Source organism: Athene noctua, chromosome Z (genome assembly GCF_965140245.1).
Source record: "Athene noctua chromosome Z, bAthNoc1.hap1.1, whole genome shotgun sequence".
Lineage (NCBI taxonomy): Eukaryota > Metazoa > Chordata > Aves > Strigiformes > Strigidae > Athene > Athene noctua.
The window spans coordinates 3,799,031-3,818,613 of NC_134077.1; the positions used below are offsets into that span (position 1 = coordinate 3,799,031).

At 46.3% G+C, this 19,583-nt stretch overlaps 1 protein-coding gene across 4 annotated transcripts in view; it reads right to left on the minus strand.

Annotated features, from left to right (window-relative positions):
- Window positions 1-19,583, minus strand: part of CTIF (cap binding complex dependent translation initiation factor) — a 146,287-nt gene that overhangs the window by 91,957 nt on the left and 34,747 nt on the right. For 3 of the 4 annotated variants that reach the window (XM_074931832.1, XM_074931830.1, XM_074931831.1), the window contains exons 4-7: window positions 10,945-11,067; window positions 6,250-6,323; window positions 5,262-5,366; window positions 1,890-1,965 (exon numbers count right to left, since the gene is read on the minus strand). In XM_074931832.1, the coding sequence (XP_074787933.1) occupies window positions 1,890-1,965; window positions 5,262-5,366; window positions 6,250-6,323; window positions 10,945-11,067 (378 nt within the window). The remainder of the gene's footprint in view (window positions 1-1,889; window positions 1,966-5,261; window positions 5,367-6,249; window positions 6,324-10,944; window positions 11,068-19,583) is intronic. The other variant, XM_074931833.1, reaches the window with a different exon arrangement.

A 19,583-nucleotide genomic window follows, 5' to 3' on the forward strand; every position in this document is an offset into this window, starting at 1 on the left:
GCTGAAGCACATTCAGCAGCAAAACATTCTCATCCTAGTTATGTTGAAGGATGCTCAGACCAGCCCCTCTGTCCATGCACGGCTGCTGTAAGCAACCCATGAGCTCTTAAAACACAGACAGAACAAGAGTTTATGTATCTCCAAGCTGAAATCCTCTTCTGCAATATATGACACAAACATAACTGCATTGTGGGAAAGCCTTATGGAAGGTGAAAGATTCTTCTTCCATAGGCTCACACGAATATTTTCCCTTATGCCCCCATGCACTGTGCTCCACAGAGACATTTAAAACAAGGGATAAAGACCAGCAAAATCACCGTTGGTGTTGCACGATTGCAGTCAAATCCAGTTAACAATGATATGTCAGGATTAAAACAGTTGTCTGCAAGTATTTCACTTGTCAACACCGAGCAAGATAAATCCTCACCCAGAACTACCCGGCTCCTAGTTCCCACATGCACATATGACTGCATGTGACTAGGTAAGTGCGTCTCCAAAATAATACAGCATTGCACAAGTCTGCCCAGAGGCACAAACAGAACACCAAATCCAGCATTCCCACTAGGTCTTCCAGCATAGAGGTGCCAAACTAACAATTAAGTTAGATATTAAGGTATGTATTGGAATTAATTCACTGGAGTCACTGGACTCAACCTGGTGTTAGGACAGGATGAGATGACAACGTGGTGTTAGGACAGGATGAGATGACAACCAGACCAAGAGGACCTTCCTTATTAGCTGTTGATTAGAAAAGAAGTTCAAACCTAGAGAAAAAAGTCAGCTCCTTGCACCAAAGATGGATTGATTCCTCACTTCCAATTATCCCCCATGGTAAATAACCTTATTTTGCAGAATTACTGGGGTCTGTATCAGCTGAACCTGACATTTTCTCCCTGTGACCTAAAGTCCAGACATACCAAGCACGGAAAAGACTGAGCAGAAAACAGCTGCAGGCAGCGCTCCTCTGCCAAAGTCAGCAGCACTTCTCCACTCCTTCCACCACATGGTTCATGTATTTTGTGCCAGCTAGCTCACCCAAAAGAAATAGTAAGGCAGATCGTCACATGGTTTGCAGGATGAGCAAAGCTTTCCCTCACATGATGCATGAGCAAGTAGCCTGGTGAGCTCTTTTCTCAGCACTGAAAAGGGTAATGCTACCACAGCACAGGAGATGTCTCCGTCCTTCCCTCTGGAAGCAAAGAGGAGACTTCAGCAAAGACACGCTGAGCATCCTCAGAAACCTGCCCAGCCCAGGACACTCAGCTCCTTTGAGGACTAGGTCTCTGGAAAGTGAAAAAATGTATCATGCTGACAAATTGACCTGTTAAACTGGACATTTTAACTGAAGGTCTTATGCTGCCATTCCCCATCATCTGAGCATCAAAGTCATTTAATCAGAACTACTGAAAGTGGGCAGTAGAGATAGACCTTGAGAAAATGTACAAGTAGATGACCATTGCGTATAAATATATGTGCATCCCATAGGGGAAACATCTGGGTCAGCACCCTGTCACCACCAGCTTCCTGGCAGCAATTTATTTTGGAGCTGTCAGGAGGCTCAGTGCTTTTCAGAACTTTCTTTCCTAAAACATATGAGCCCTGTATCCATTATGTGTATACCTATATCTATGTATATATGTATGTATACATACACTGTCCTCAACATTTCACCTTCCAATGAAGTCTCTTGGGTCACAGCCCTTGCTCACCACTAAGGTTCCCAGCAAGGCTGACTGAAACCATAATTTTCCACTGTAAACCCCCAAGGGCCCTAAGTGCCTCCAGCCCAGCAGCCTTCCCACCTCTGGGGAGAGTCTCCTAAGGTAAGGTGAGGCAGGGAGCTGCTGGTCCCCACCGCACCGCGGGCAGGCGATGTCCTCAGCACCTACCTGCCACACTGGAAGGACCTTCTCTATGTCATTCAAGTTGATGCCATCACCATCCTCGTATTTCCCTTTTCCAAGCCTGTGGCAAGAAGAAAACAAACAAAACCACGTGAAACCTTGCAGGAGCCAAACTTAATTTTCTATTACAGCACATGGGGAAGATTAGTTCTTAATGGAAAAGACCCTCATGAAAACAAAGAGGCTCTCTGAAGCGAGTATGCTGTGCCTCCAAAACACTCCCACACAGGCACAAAGCCGTTAATACAAAATTGAATGCTTTTCTCAGTCCTCTCCACCTGCACCATTCACCACAGTGTTCAAACCTTTTTGGTAATAACAGCAGTGAGAAAACCAAAGGCAGTCCTGAACAGCAGCACTGGGCGATTCAATTCTCAGACCAAGCAAAACTGAAAGCACAGCCCTCTTTGGAAAAAAAACAACAAGGACACAAAAATGTAATGAAAAATGTTTTCTTTGAAGCACTGCTCATTTGTTGGTCTCCACAGGAGCTCCAGTTCTCCCGCTGAGAAAGGTGTTGGCAAACAACCAGAAACATACATCTCAGACAGCAAACAGCAATCCATATAAACACAAACATACAACTTGAAACGCAAAAAAATAGGGGTGAGAAGTCAAGCACTGACAGACCAAACAGATAGCTGGCAGCTGAAGGACTTTTTTTAATCAAGAAAGGAAAAAACCCAGTCCAAAGGTAACTACTAGCTGGATGCAGAGAGTTTGTAATAATACAGGAAAAAAAAGGTCAATAAATACCATCCTTCTGCATTTATGAATAATTGAGTTGATCTATTTTTACTATGCTAGAATGATAATGCCTTTTTTGGTCAATCAGTGACAAGATATTGTTAAACAACAGACATTAGACAGAAACTTTGATGGCAGCAGACCCAGGTAATCGGTACCTAGATGTCAGAGAACAACAGATCTTGGTGGAATTACAGCAAATAGGGGAAAAAAATCCAGAAAACCAGCGTGTGCTAAAGCACCAGGCTCAAAAAACATATATATATAATATAGGTATGTAAGACAAAAAATTTGTATATATATGAGAACAATCAAGTCAAACATCCGAGGACAAATAATACCAGTTACTGGTAAAGAACGGGCAAGTACATAGTAGGAAAAAGTTAGCTGAAAAGGATGGGGACTATCCCAGAGTGAACGTCAGATGATGGACTGTGGTATAAAGGCAGGAGATGAGGAGGCAGGGACTAGGGGATGAAGGCAGCTTTCCTCTACAGGCAGCATGGCTGAGCCTGAACTACAGGATTGTAGGCAGCTCGGGCAGTCACGTTTCAAAGCGGTGGTAGAGAAACTTCTTAGACTATGGGAAAAACTAAAGTGATACAAGGGCTTGAGAGATACCTGGAATGAAAATATCAGCTACAAAAAGTTGTTTGAACTGCAAGAGCAAAAGCACAGCAAGAGCTAACGTTGGAAATTAAAGGCAGACAAATTCAGGTCAGAAATGAGGTCCAGTTCCCTGGTTTTCCTTAACCAGCTCACTCTGATTATTCAGCATACCACCAAACTCTGATTCCTTCTGGAGGAAAACCCTTCAGCCAAGCAAAAGACACTTGAGGTCAATCAACTGGATGCAACTACATGGCCATATGATTGAGATAAGGAATAGAATGGTCCCTTTGGTACGTACAGCACAGAAAACACATCCTGAACAGAATCTTTCCTTCTTTTTTTTTTTTTTTTCCCTATTAAATTTTTCATTGCACAGCTAGTGTGTTAAAAACCGCCACTCAAGCAAGAGGGAAACTGTCTAGCTAGCAGGTAGATGTTCTTGGAGGTTTAACCAGCTGAATCGTGCTCAGCACAGATTCATCACGGAGAGCTGATGAATTCACAACAGAGACAACTTTACAAGTTAAAAAAATAAAACCAGTTTTGTCTGTGCTTCCTCCACTCCAGTGCAGATTATTTATATGACCTGCACTGTGGGGGATGCACTGCCTGTGCTGACAGCATCTGTTTAATTTTTCTGCATATATACTAATTCTTATTCCACTTTTACAGCTGTAATATTCAGGAGTGGTTAAATGTCACCCCATACTACTTTCCCTACCTGTTTGCAGCCTGGGCATTCACAGTACTCCAGGAACTGGAGGTAAACCACAAAGCAGACCCTGCCGCATCCTCTCTATAGGTAGCAGGTGTCGCTGGCAGGATCATTTGTCAAGTGTCATCAACCATGGAGCAAATTATATCTTATTTTACAGAGGAAGTACATTATACCATTTTACAGAAGGCCCTCTACCTCATTTTTCCAAACCATCTGAACGGTAGAAATTAAGGCACTTTAGTGACTTAGAAATTTAGAGCTAATACTAAGCACTAAATTTCATTGTTCCAAATATTCTGAAAATTTCTGTTTATGTACCTTAAATACTTAAGCGCTGAAAAAAAAAGCCTTATACAGTTGTGTGAGTGCCTGTCACTATACGGTACAGGACACTCCTGAACCTGGGCTGGGGAGGGATTACTAGCCTGGTGTTTCTAAATAAGATGTGCAGCCCAGACACATGGCATTGGCCTGTACTTTGGCAAGACAATCAACCAACAGAAAAACTTCTCTGAGAAAGCATTTTCATCCCCACATACAACACGGCAGTGGAAGTCACCTGCAATCTTCTTAACCCCATCTTTCAGACCTGTTCTGGTTGTTTTCCCTCCTCTGTACCCTGAACAACATGGAGAGCGAAACCCAGACTATGACTGTTTCCCAATTTGGAGATAATCTGCAGAGAAATGGTGATGAACATCTAAGCAATGTCAGTGATCCACGTGGTGCTGGCATGCATTTATTTGGCTTGACCAGCCAACAACCGAAGAGGAATTCAGCAACACTGTGGAAGTTCCTGCAGGCTGTCACCACCAAAGGACCTGTTTAATGTTTTCACAGTTTTGTTGCTAGCAGATGGGGGATGAACACTACAAGAATCACACCGATGCTTTCTCCTTCCCTGAAGTCTTGCTGGGGAGAACAGCAGAAGCCCTGTCACTCGTGGGAACTGTAATTGGGATCAGCACTAAGCCAGGATCTTTCCTCCAATATTCAGAGAAGATTAAATCTAGGAGACTTGGATCTAGAAGACTTGGATCCAGGTTTAAAGACTGAACTCTACCAAGCAATGTAAAATACAGTGAGTAACTGCTCTGGCCCAGAACTGGACAATAGCAGAGCCAGTTAGACTGATCGTGGCATGCTCAAACCCCATACATCGTCCAGCACTGCTTCCCCATGTCCTCCACAGGAGTCAGGACACCAAGCTAGCATTCCTACAGCACAGGAGAAGTTAGAGACCTTGCTGGAGAGCACGGTATTGCATAAGCAGCACTCACCCTTCTCTGTCTATGTGAGGCAGCGGGTGTTTGGAGGTGTTTCGCAGCTTCCTGTGAAACTGGGTGAAATCTAGTTTCTCAGGCTGCAAGTCCCACGTCGCACCACTAAGAAAAACAGGGAAAAACAAAGAAAGAAAGTCCACTACTAATTAAACAAGCTGAGGAGCAGAGGGCACATTGGAGCCTGTAGACAAGGAGAGCTGGTACTTCTGGAGGCACTGCTCCCTGCCACAGAACACACAGATGCAGGTCTCCAACCTTCACAGTGCTGCATCATATTTCTTCTATTATTTTTTTTTTGTAGATGCTGAGCTTGCTCTAAATCCATACATTTGATGTATGATGCAGCATGGTGCAGCACACATCTTGCTAGCTATACTTGCTCTCTGTATCAAGGGGGTATTGCAGCAGGTAGTGGTCTGGTCCATGAAGTGGAGATTTTGTCTCTGGACCCACACAACCTGCCTGCTCCCAACAGCCTGGAGCAAGCCCCAGGTGGGAACTCAACCCCTGCAGACTCTTGCAGCTCTCCAAGCACAGAGAGAGAGATATGCATAAAACTGGACAGAAAGCATATTTCACCACTCCCCCTTGTATGGATGCAGCTGCTGAAGAGCTCTTCCCAGCAGCTGCAAAGCCAATGCATGATCGCACCTCCAATTAATGGAAGAGTAAAAGCCTGGAGCAGTAGCTCAGAGCTGCCTCAAGTCTTGCCTGTGTGGCTCTCAGATGATTACAAGTAACCACATCAGTACTGGTTTCAGATGTTTGGACTGCAAACCCATCCAGTGGTCTCTCCCAAGCATGTAGGATGCTTTAAGTAGATAGTGCTTAGTGCTGCGGGTGAAATGGGGATGGGGAGGAGGAGGAGCAACGACATGAGTACCAGCAGGCTACTCAGTGGCACCTGGGTACTGGCAAGACGGGCACACGGGCTAGGATAGGACACAGCCCATCCCTCTCTTAAAGCATTTTAAAAATGGCTTACCTGAAGGAGTCAAAGGTGTTGGCAGCCCAGATGTCCGTGCCCAGCATGTCAAGGGAGCTCTCCTTGTTGCCATTCTAGGAGGGAGGGAAAGGTGGTTACTCGCTGGAAGGCACTCGGCACTATCCGCACCACAGCACAGCCTGGCACAGCCTCTCCCATCGCCAGTCTCGGAGGTGTCCTGGCTCCTCCACTCCCGTGTGAATCCACGCTCACTGCAACGCAGAGTCCCCTTGTCTGCTGCAAAAGTGTACCGTGAAGGCAAGGAGTGACTCAGTTTCAGCCTTGGGGAAACAAAACTGTGGACAATACGGAGCAGACAACATGTAGGCTCAGCTCTGACCCTGTCCTCTTACCCCACCGTCCACAACCTCCAAGACACACCGAGATTCAGTGGGTAGGTTGAGGTCTCACCTATGAATACACTCAGCTTCAGAGGGACAGAGCAGGTGAGGTGGGAAGGGACCTCTGAAGCTCATCTGGCCCAATCCTTCTGCTCCAGCAGGGCCACCTACAACCAGCTGCCCGAGACCACATCCAGATGGTTTTTGAATATCTCCAAGGATGGAGACACTCTTCAACAGCTGCCACCAGAGCCTGCTGTCACCAATAATGACAGGGAAAGCCACCCTGCTTCTTCAAGGAGTCACGGTGGCATGATTTCTGGCTCTAACATCAGGCAGGGGATGTCAGAACCTGCACCATGCCACCTCTGCAATGCACACCAGCAAATGAGATCACACGGTTATTCTGGAACACGTCCCACCAGCACTAAGGTGATGGTTCCTTCCCCTCAGAAGCAAAAGCATCATGGTATAATCAGATGGGAATTATGAGAAACCTCCAGCAAACTGCAAAGCACCTTGAATTTTCCCATGCAGCTGCTTTTGGCAAAACCAGATACCTGAAGCAAGAACATCTAAAGCCAAGACCTCACATCCTCCTTCATGGCGCCTCTACAGTCACCAGTCTACACATGCCCTCCCCGCAGAAAGAGGGCTGCTCTCTCCGCCCTTTACAGGCAGAGAAGTAAAGCACGTTGGAATTTGCCATTCAAGACCATTCAGGAAATCAGACTTGACTCAGACTCATCTGGGATGGACTCGTAAATGCACTGCAAATACGGAATCCCGTATTACCAATTTTCCCCCAATATTTCTCACATGTATTCAAATTATTCATCACCTTACACATATTCAGATTATTTAAGTATTTCAGTCCAAATGGTCCGGCTGTGGTGAAACAAGTGCTGGAGAAGACGGCTTCCACATATTCCCCATTCTATAATTTCTGCCATTTTCAAATATTATGAATAATAACTGAGACATGCAAAAACTCATGTAAATTTGACCATTTCTTAATGAAGTTCCAGACCTCAATCTGCCCATAAAGTACGCAGTCTTTTCCAAACAAGCAAGACACGCATCCTCAGTCCACACTACAGTTGGTGACACTTGGCAGCCATTCCTAGCACAATGACCTATTTAGGCATCAGATACACCAAATATCGCCACATTGCTCCCTTTTTTGTCTCCTCCAAGGGGTCTACAGATTATGATTTTAACCTCCAGGGATCTGCAGGTCAATAAGTCTATGCACAAACAAATTACAAGAAATAGAGTGCGATAGGAGAAGAGGGAATGGCCTCAAGCTGCCCAGGGCAGGGTCAGGCTGGCTCTGAGGAAGGATTTCTGTGCAGAAGGGGCTGTTGGGCGTTGGAATGGGCTGCCCAGGGCAGGGGGGAGTCCCCGGGATCCCTGGAGGGGTTGAAGAGTCGGGCTGAGCCAGCGCTGAGGGATCTGGGGGAGTTGGGAACGGTCAGGGGGAGGGTCATGGTTGGGCTGGAGGAGCTGCAAGGGCTTTTCCAACCGAGGTGGTTCTCTGATTCTGTGAAATACATAAAGTTCTGTAGATCAGTTCTGGAAGCAGAGCTTTTTATTTTAGGCAAACGTAAGCAAAATTTTTTCCCACCAAGGAAAGAAAATGGTTTTCTAAATACTTAGAAACATCCTCATGCAGTATAATGAAAATATTTATAGCTGTCATTCAAAGAAGAGATACTTCTTGCAGCCAGATGCATTTCTCTTTCCATTTCCTATGGACATGGGAAATTTTGAGTACCTGTCAGTGAACCTGGGATTTCCCAAGAGCAAAGTATTTGGGTTCAGGGAGGAACACTGGGAATGTGTAACCAGTTGCAGTGAGGCTGAGACAAATCATCAACAAAGACATTAAATAGCAAAAAATTTAATATAAACTGGGTTCCTAATGGAACAGGTTGCATCCTAAAATTGTTGCCCAAATTCAGCTCGATACTGGGCTTCTGAAGAGTGCCGTCTTGAGCCCTGAAATGAAGCACCTAGCAATTACCCTCTGACGCTCGGCCTGAAATCTGTTTGGATGTGAATGGAGAGCCCTGGCACTGACACCTCCTAGCCCGTGACGCAAACGGAGCCAGCACAAGCTGTCCCACCCAGCTCCCCCACACCTCCCTGGCACATCAGCTCATCAGTGCTCTACCGGTGAGCACAGGCAGGTCAGTCCCAGCACTAATCCTGGCAATTAGAGGAAATGGCAGTGATGGTTCAGGTGGTGCAAGCCTCTAGGCAGTGGCTGGATGCTCCCACCCAAACTGGGCTGCAGCTCCTGGTCCTCTGAGACAACATCCCCATTGCCTCTCAGAGACGCTCCAAGCACTAGCCAAGGTGCCTCAAGCTGGCGCCAGGGCCAAACGATAACACACCTTGTCATTAAGTCGTGAGTCACTAGTCATTTCGAGACATCCTGTTGGTGTTCAGTGACCTGTCTTTATAACCAGTTTCTGTCTCAACGCACAAGGCAGGGAGCATGTTTGCTGCTCGAGTGACCCTGCACTGCAGGGCATTTACTGAAATGCTCACAGCATGGTACCAACAGTTAATAATAAGACTTTAATAAAGCCAATTCTCAAGTCAAGGGACCAAAAAAAAAAAAAAAAAAAAAAATTACATGTATTTAAGAAAAGAAGCGACTTGCTGTCAGTTCCTCCAGGACTGCAATTACAACCATAAACACTTTTAACATGAAGCTGCCAATGACCCAACCCTCAGCTTTAGGTAAACATTTTCACCGCAAAGGGGTTAGTACTGCTGAAAATTAATTAAGCCACCAGGAAGGATGACTGAGAGATGCACCGACAAGAATAACATCGATACTCGGAAAGATCAGAGATTGGCTGTAGCAGATTCTATACTCGGCATGGTTTAAATGCACGTCCGTGACCTCTGTCCTCCAGCCCCTGTGAGCACACGTCACCTCCATCCACAGCCACCCAACCCCTGTCACTGCCCACACAAACAGAGGGATGGACCATGCCACCAGCCACGTGGACTCTGACTGTTTACTCATGCATGCAGCTTCAGCAAATTCCCCACAAAGTCAGCATTTGCATGCACGCAGCAGCTTTTCAAAGCCCAGCTCAGCGTCCCACCGGTTCCTCTTGCCACTCCTCGTTACCATCCTCCAGCAAAGCACTACAAATACAAAATCATGCTCTTCGTGGCACGACTGCAGCAGTGTTAGGTCATCGCTGTGCTTGGCATAAATGTAGAACAACGCCAAGTGGTCGGTTGAGTTCATGGTAGAAATTCAGGGATTATCCTGTGTCATGTGCTACTTCTTAAGCATTTTTCAGTTCTATGTTTGAGAAGATTCCCACACCCTTCCTCCTTCTCAGATGCCTACAACCCCTGGCTGCGCTTTGGTAGAAAACAAAAAAGATAGATACTGAACTGTCTGAAAAGGCTCCAATTAAAGGTTTCCTTGTTGAAAACAGCAAGTTTTCATATGAAAAATTCAGACATTTTGAGGAAGACAGCATTATCCCTGCTCAAAGAAAGAAGGATACATTGAGTCTCGTTCCCACCGGAAAGGACCGTTACTTTCCAGCATCAAGATGGTTCTGCAGGTCCTCTCCCTCCACAGCATGGCTCAGGAGGATGGACGACTTCCTCAAGCTTTCCAGGATGGCTGAGATGGATGAACGGATCAGGACTCAGGACCACTGGCCCCAAATCTCCCGGAGTCCATCCTCCACTTCTAGCACAACATGTGCAGAAGTACACCAACTCCAAAAGGAGGGAGGAGGACAGGGCTGACTAAAATAGCTCACTGGTCCGAGTTCAAGAAATGGATTAAAACCAAGTCAAAAGCAGATTCTTACAATTTTTTGCAGGGCAGGAGGGTAACTCCCCATCTAGTCCTGCTGACAGCTTCGACAGAAAGCAGCTGGACTCAAGGTCACCATTTAACACCATCTATGTGGTGTCCACTCATATATCACCTTCTAATGAAGACTTGTCAAAAAATAATTACAGACATTCCTTAATTTCCAAAAATTAAAATACTCCAAGACTTCAAATAAAGAAAAAACCCCTAATTTCCTTTGCACTAAACCAGCTGACTAGGAACTTCTTTCCCAATATTAAGGCACTCAGCATACCTCAACAGACTTCTTGAGGATGAAGGACAGCTACAGCCCTCAGCAGCCAGGTCACACATTATGTGTGAATTAATTAGGTCTCTGAGGTGTCCTTCATAACTGATATGTGCTCACACCCTATGTGTACACACATACACGCACAAAACACGTCGTTAGGAGGATGCCTCTGAAAACAGCAAGCAAAGGACACGACTTCAGCATGTTGCTACCAGATATACCTTGGTCGATTGCCTGAACTGGCTGCTTCTCCCGTGGCTGCCAGACCTGGATCCAGACCCGCGCCTGGAGCCCGACCCCGGCCGGGATCCTGCACTCCCACTGCTGCTGTGATCCCACTCTTCCTGGAAATAACAAACAGCTCGCTTTAGTCAAGGGCAATGCTGTCCCACACCCACAAAAACCACTGACCTGGTGAGCCAGGAGAGCTCCAGCTCCCCCACCACATGTGCAAGCACCTACAAAACCATGCCCATGCCCAACACCCTGATTATGGGGCTAGAGTCCTTTAACATGTTCTATTTACACACTGCAAAGGGATGACACTGTGGGAGGCTTCAATGAAGATAAGATTTAACTCCAGTGCTCTAGTCTATGCATGAGGAAAAATAATACTTACCTCCTCTGTCTTCATGAAGATTAATTATGCATATTCAGCAACCCCACATCCTCCAAACTGCTTAAGGGCATTTGGACTAATGCCCTTTACAACATGCTTTAACTTTCTGTCAGCCCTGAATAGGTCAGGCAGTTGGACTAGATGATCCTTTTAAGTCCCTTTCAACTGAAGCATTCTATTCTATTCTATTCTATTCTATTCTATTCTATTCTATTCTATTCTATTCTATTCTATTCTATTCTATTCTATTCTATTCTATTCCATCCTATCCTCTATCCTTATTTCCTCTCTCAAGTCCGAATCAACTTCTCAGTCAGTTTTTCCATCTGCTTAGCCCACTGTCGGAGTTCAGCTACTCACATACTTGATAACACTTGGGAGTTCACCAGGAGACACATTACACAAATAACTATTTTTCCCTATTAAGGAGCTGTCCCCAATGTTCTCCTTTATTCTCCTAACAGTTGTTCTGCTGTCAAGCAACCTGCAGGTTTCTTGTTCAGCCAACAGCCCTCAGGGCAAGATGAGTCATCTGAAAACCAGAATAACTTACCCCACCAGTTCTATCTACCCAAACAACCCACAAGGTGCTTGGGGAGAAAGGTGGATATTGTCAGGGTAATTGCTCCAAAAGCTTTGCTCACAGGCTTGGGAAAGACCCTGAAGTGAGCTAAGATGATCAAAAAACCATGAAATCACAGAGTGCAGAATATTCAACTCTTTCATGCACTCTGAAAATCTGGGAAATACAAAGAGGAGCATGTGTTTCAGGACTGGTGTGAAAGCTGACACCTAAAGAGGGTTTCTCATGTCTTAGACATCCTCGTGGGGGGTTACCTGCAGACACTGCCATGGTCTAAGACAAGGGCAGAGCCACCTTGGCCTTCAAGAGCCAAAAGGATTCACCAGCAAAGCAAAGCGTGAACTCCTCTTTGCACACAACAGTCAAGTCCAGGTCACTAATCTGGGGGCACAGACCAGGCCCCAGCTCCACCACTGCCACCTGGGTCAGGGAGACACCGGCACAGTGGATGCTAAACTGCCTAAGGTGATGCTACTAAGTGCTCCAGCATGGACCTTAGTGCGCATGAAACATGTAAGTATTTACCAAACATGAGGAAATGGAAGCAGAACACATCAGTACTGGTTTCTCTTTTGCTACAGCTGCACATTCTCCGTCCTCAAACCTAGCAAGTCTCAAGCAAGCTCAAATATACTGTGGTTGCTATAGCCTCAAAACAGCACTGACTTCAAAAGAGGAGGTCAACTGGTTTTCAAACTGTATATAGATGAAATTTGAGAGGTTGTGGCTGTCTGCACATGTTACAACAGTAGAAAGCATCTTCTTGTCTCCTTATTACACCATGACCTGAATCTCCCGATGGCTGAGAAATACCAAGCAGCACAAAGTTAAGGGAGTTGTTAAAGTGGCATGGAGGGAAAAAAAACTTGATCAATGTCACTTGTGAGACACAGGCAGGTGGTCACTTTGGGAAGCCTCGGGGAATAGCCAGCCTTGCAGGCATCCTGAGAAGTGAGAAATATCTCATTTGATGTGGGGAGGATATGCCCCAACTGAAAAGATGGTTGGGAGAAATAAACCTGCACCACCATTGATATTCGAAGGATTAACTACCAGTTTATTGTATCCTAAACACCGAACATCTTGTTCATCCATGCCTCAAAAACCTATGTGTCAAATGCTCCAATGGGACCAGTGAGCATATGCACCTTTTGTTTTAAAAGACACACTGAAAATAAACATCACCATTCAGTTATATTAGGTTGATTCAACTTCTGGTCGCAATTGCCTGCAGACAACCTGAAGATATGCAAATTCCAAAAACGTGGCTGGCCACAATAAAACCGTTGTGAGAAACAGGGAGACTGGTACCACCATGCATCAACATTCAAACTCACCGAGACAAGCCAGCTGATATGGAATGAAACAGATAAGACAAAAATCACAGGTACCCTTTCACTAAATTAGCTTGTCTCCCACCTCTAACTCATGGCCTGGGGTCTTCTCCCTGTTCACATTCCTTATCTTTATCACGGCCTATTAATATTAATATTTAAAACCAAACTATTTTAAAAATAAAAACTGTTGAACTAAAAATTGTTGAAACTTTTGTTGAAGCTAAAACAGAATATGACCTAAATACACTCATGTTCAGCCAGCACAGCCAAGCTCAGTATTTCACCTAAATTTCTGACTAATTGCCAGCCAAGCTCAGGATTTCATCTAAATTTCTGACTAATTGCCAAAGATGAACAACTCTTTACTCTACCTTACTGATAGGGGTTCAAATCCCTAGAATAGAAATGTGTCGAGGGATCTGGTGTAGTTGGGAACTGTTAATGTTGGGTTAATGGTTGGACTGGATGATCTTCAAGGTCTTTTCCAACCTAGGTGATTCTGTAATTCTATGTGTCCATCAGAAACTCTCCCAGACATTTCTGGTGGCTTTGTGTCTTCTAATAAAGCCCTTTCATACTAAAATGAACCCTTTCTGCAGACCTCCTTTCTGTGGGAGAAGGAAAGTTCACACCAACCTCACGGGTGATGCTGGAGGAGCGAGCGGAAGTATGCATGCAGGTAATGATTGTTCCTTAAAAAACAACAACCGAGCAACAAAAACCCTCCACCAGCATCATCGCAAAAACCATAAAAACCCCATTCCAAACCCACACAGGCAGCTGGACTTCAGCAGACAGCTGAGGCTCTGCAGTGGTGAGACATTGGCACTGCTCACTCTCCATCCCGCAGCACAGCCACCTACGTGTCTCCCTACACACAGTCCTCTTGCTAAATTAATTCAGCATGTTGCAGGAACAGTTTTGTCTGCAGCTCTGACAAAGGCTGAAGAAACAGTTGTAATGGCACAAAGTTCTCCATCCCATGCCCGTGCCTCCTGCCAACTAATCCCCCGTCATCTGGCCCCATTAGTCTCTGCTGCGCCCTCAAAAGACCAAGACTCTCCCACTCTCTCCCAAACAAACCCTGAACTCTTGCTTCTAGACATTATGTGGGTTCCTCCACCTACTACTCGTGGTCTACACTCACCAGCAGGAGATGGGACCTCTGAGCCACACTCTGGGGCTTGGAGGGAAACGTCACCCCTTCCAGAGACTGACTCCCAGCAGCTGCTCTCATCCATGCCAATCCTTCTGGCCAAGCTCTGCACCCTCTAGGGAACAGCGAGGCTTGTGCACATTAACACTGCCAGCCACCTTCCTTCGGAAACTAGCTGTCAAATCTAACATTTCCATTTTAATTAGCATTAATCATATGTTTCACTTACACTGCAATTTTCACTTTCGCAGCTAGATCTTTGAGGCATGAACTAATTAATCCCACTCTCTTTGCCAGCTCAAGAGTTAATATTTTCTGCTGCTTCACTGCAAGTTTGAAAACCCCATTTGCAGAAAAAGGAGGCAACTTTGCCCCAGTGCACAGATAATAAATGGAAACATGGTGATCACCTACGTGGTTGCTCTTAGTGATGGTAAGTATGGGTGAAGTTGACTATGTTGGTAGAGGTGTAGACCAACCATTGCAATACCACAAACTTTATGTGGACATCAGTGGATTCTTGATGGGATTCATGTACAATTGTATGCCAAAATCTCAATATTCAGTGTACAGCATTCACAGCCTAAGGTCGGCCAGAGAAAAAGGAAAAAACAATGGAAAGCTAGAGGACTTCTCAGGACACAAAAGCCTCTGAGATATCCTCCAGCATTAACAACAGTCTCACCACTGCACCTACGAGGACGTCCCTAGATCAAGTTGTGGGGTGTCCTTCAAATGAATCCCAAACTTTGAGTCTTAATCCTGGTCAGAACACAAGACAGGTATCACGTAAAAGGACCTTTTGGGGTTTTTCTGTAGCAGAGGTTTTCTGCACCTACTTTGCGCTGCAGCTAAACCTTCCAGTTATGCCGAATTTTGACACTGGACTCCCAAGTATCTCCCTGCTCTTCTAGACCTTTTCAAGAACAACCACTCCAATTCTTCTACAGAAAAAAATAATGATTTAATTATTTTAATAATTTTAAATGCACCTTTTAAGAAAAAAACATAAGATTACTCTAAACATTTTAGCAGGGACAAAATTTCAGCTTCTTTCTTCCCAGTGTACTGCACAAGGCTATAAGAAAAACTGAAAACTTACCCTGGTAATAAAAATATCACGCAGAGAAAACAACCACTTTGGCTCTGCTCCTTCACTCCCCAGGTCCATGTCCACCTTGCCCAGCCCTCTCCAATATGGCATGGTCCCTGATCACTACTTCAGTAAAGGCACAGCAGAAAACATCGTTTGGAGCTCTTCTTCCAGCAGGAAAAGTAAGGTTTTACCTACAGCTCTGCCACAATAAAGGACCGAAGGATCTGATGGGCTTGGAATTAGGACATTAAGCCTACAAGATCTTTCTGGACTCCTCAGAAAAGGGCCAAGCCTGTGTGGTTGTGTTCCTTCCAGACAACACTGGAAGAGACCTGTTAACCAAGGATGTGCTAGACAGCTTGTTTACACTCAAGGATGAAGATGATAAGGAGCACTGAGAGCACTCAGAATGGCACTGGAAACTTCAGACATGCCATGGAAATCCAGCACCAAGCTCCAGCCTGAGCCTTGGACTAAATGGCTCAAGTCATCCCTTCCCTGCCAAGAGCTTCGGCACTTGTTGACCTATTCAACCAAATCTGGAAGACCTGAACGGCTTCTCAGAAACTTCCAGCTACTGCAAGGTTCACGAAAATAGAGCATGGGAAGCTCTCCCTTCAGCAGGCAGACCAACATCACTCTGTCCACTCTACAAAAATTGAAACCAAGGGTGACAAGATGTCCTCCCACCAGTCACTAGTGACACTAGGCCTAGAAGGCACCTTCCTCATCGTCAGTAAACAGCAAGAGTTTTCAGGCTGCAAAGCAGTGAAGCTATTTCACTCCCAAATCTTCAGACACCGCAGCAGGTGTCTCCTTCACGAGGAGCAGCGCTGCTTCACGAGGTGTATCCCAAGCAGAAGTCATGGAGAAGTCAGATCTATTGCCTTGGTTTGAGCCCAGAGGGCAACTGAGCAGACATTCACTGTTCACTCCTTCCCCCCCAGCGCTGGGAAGGAGAAAAATGAAACAAAAGGCTCAGAAAGATAAGGACAGGGAGGGGTGGCTCAGCCATTCACAGGCAAAAGACAGGCTTGAACAAGGACATCACTACAATTCAAACACTAACAACAACACTTGGCAGAGTGGGACAGTGAGAAGTGTTACCGTATGTTAAACACACCTTTTCTCACCCCTCCCTTCTTCCCAGGCTCAGTTTTGTTCCCAATATTTCGACCTCCTCCTCTCCCCGTGGTGCAGGGGACGGGGGTGCAGTCAGTCCTGCTGTTCCTTCCTCCAGGGCTGGGGGGAATCACTCTCCTGCATTCCTCCCCTGCTCCACCTCACGTCCCTCTCCCAGCAGACAGTCCCCCACAAACTCTCTCCGCCGCCAGTCCTCCCCACGGGATGATTCTTCCCGAGATGCTCCGCCGTGGGTCACCCCCACGGGTTGCACCTCCCAGCACCAAACTACAACAGCGGGGGCTGCTTCTCCCCACAGAGTCCCGGGGGTCCCCCACAGGCAGCCGGAGAATCTGTGCTCCTCCAGTGACCCCCATGGGTGATGGGGGGCCCTGCCCTCTCACCACGGGATACAGGGGGGCTCCGTGCTCCGGTGCATCTCCCCCTCTTCCTCCTCCTTCCTCCCACTGACCTCGGTGTTGGCAGAGGCGTCCTTCCTCTAACTCCCCCCCAAAGTCCTCCCCATCTCTCTCAGGTTTCCCTTCTTAAATACATCATCACAGAGGTGCAGCCACCATCACTGATTGGCTCGGCCTTGGCCAGAGGTGGGTCCGATTTGGAGCCGGGGAAGCTTCCAGAAGCTTCTCACAGGGGCCACCACTGTAGCCCCCTCCCCTGCTACCAAAAACTCACCACACAAAACCCAGTACCTAGCTAAAGAAATTGATTCCTTTCTCAGCAGTCCTCTCCACTGCATTCACTACACACAGGGAGCATCACACAGCAATTACAGGCAGAAAATCATTAAATGACTGGTTTTCTCAGAGCTGCTCTTTGATCGTGGGCAGGTCACCCTACTTAAAAGATTTAATTTCTTCCTCTGTCAGGCAGGGCTACACCAACCTGTATTCACTGGCAAAGCCTCAAAGTAACTTCCTCTCTTTCACTTTCTCTTTTTCTTTTGGAAACAAGACAACGGTGACTGCAGCATCTGCCAGCATCCACTTGTCCCAACAGGTTTTCAGCGTGGGGGACAACCTCAACCAAATTCAGTGACAAACTGGCCCTGGGCTATGATAGAAGCGGGGTGAGATGGGAGAACCCCAAACTGCCCCCAGGATCATCCCTGACATTTTGCTGAGCAAGAAAATCACTGTGATTCAGATCTGGGACCCAAAGATGGCCAACTAAAGCCAGACACAGGCTGTCTACCAGCACGAGGAAATTAATTCCATCTTTGGTCAGGAGGTCCTGCCAGCCTCTTCGCAAGCAGTGTCCATCCACTCTCCAGCACTGATCTAGTTAGCCAAGGATTTGGGGCATTACACGCTGCCTGCTGATGTCAGCAGATTTAAGCTGGCAAGAAGATGACTTCACCAACGACCTGAGAAGTTTCCACTGTGGTGGTGATTACAGGAACCTCAGTCCAACTCTAGACCTCATGACACAGCCACTGCCTGCAACTGTGATCCCTTGTCATCTGCCTACGCAGCATCCACTGGGGAGGATTTCCTGGTGCTTCACTCCAGGCAGCCAAGCAGCCCCGATGCCTGTAAAAAAAAAAATCTCTAGAATTGCAAGAAAAATCTGCGCTGCTACTTTGTTTTTTTCTGATTTCTATAAAATTAAGTTCCACTGTGCATTGAAATCTGCTGTTTTCCAAGAGACAACCTTCACACGTGGTTGAAAGCCAATTGCTCATCATCGGAGGGGGTTCTGAGGTTCAAGTGAGACACATGAAAGAGGGACCTGGAAGGCTGAGGTGGGTCTGCCCTGCTCCTACTCCATACACAGCAGTCAAAGACACCTCCTCGGGCTGCGCCTCCCCAGATGCAGGCAGGTCAGATGTCCTCTGTCTACAGTCTGAGCTCACACGATGAGAACCATCTCCTGCCAGGAAACGTTTTGGCCCTAGCACTGTGCTTCTTTGAGTCACGGAGACATCGGAGATAAAGTTTCATGTCACATTTGATTTTGTGGGAACTTCTCATGCTTTCCTTATCAGAAAGGCTTGGGCTTCGTTTCAGACATCCTTAGGCAGGATGTGCCAGGCTTGGTGACAATGGCAAACAACTCCTGCAAAGCTCTCTACATCTCCACGCTACCAAACAGCACCAGACACTCTAGATTTGTCAGAGTAGCCTTTGGGATGCTCTTAACCCCGGCCAGCTAGTCCTCTCCAACCAAAGCCCAAGAGTGGAAACCCAGGACTTCCACCTGTCACAGATGTGCTGCTGTTTCTACTGGCTTAATGGGAAGGCAAACCAAACCATCTCCTCCACCACCAGCTCCTCAGGGAGGACAGCAGAAGGGTGGTACTGGCAGGGTGTATGATAATCCAGATGTGATACACACACCCTACCTGCTCCTTCACTGTTCAGCAGACAGACAACATGACCAAGAACTAGAGAAGCCTCTGAGGTCCCCAATCATGCAACAAATCCCTGCTGCACCTGGTGGGACATGGACACACATGCAAATAAGCAGTAAAATAAACTGCAGTCTCATTTACTGCCAACAACACAGGCTTTTGCTTGGTGATGATGGGTGACAGCCAGCCACCAATGGGGGAAGGGACAGACTTGGCCAGGAAGGAGGATTTTCAGCTTTCCCTCTCCCACCGCCTGGAGAAATGGGACAAACCCGCAGAGTTGCTCTGGTTTTTGTTAATGCCCTTTATATAAGGGCAGCCTGGGATGGAGCTGCTGCCAGGCCTTTCATGTACCAAGAGCTCTGCTGGCTCTCTAAATACATACCATACCAGAAGTCTTTTACTTAATGAATTGCTCTCAGAAATATATCAAAGAGCTTCCTACTTGCAACAGCCTCACAAGGGGAATGCAAATAAAGTATTACATAAAATCTTCCCACTGGGTCTTTTTAGAAAAAAAAATAAATCAAAACGTAAAAAGATATGAAATTATTCCATTATCTAAATTTTCCTCAT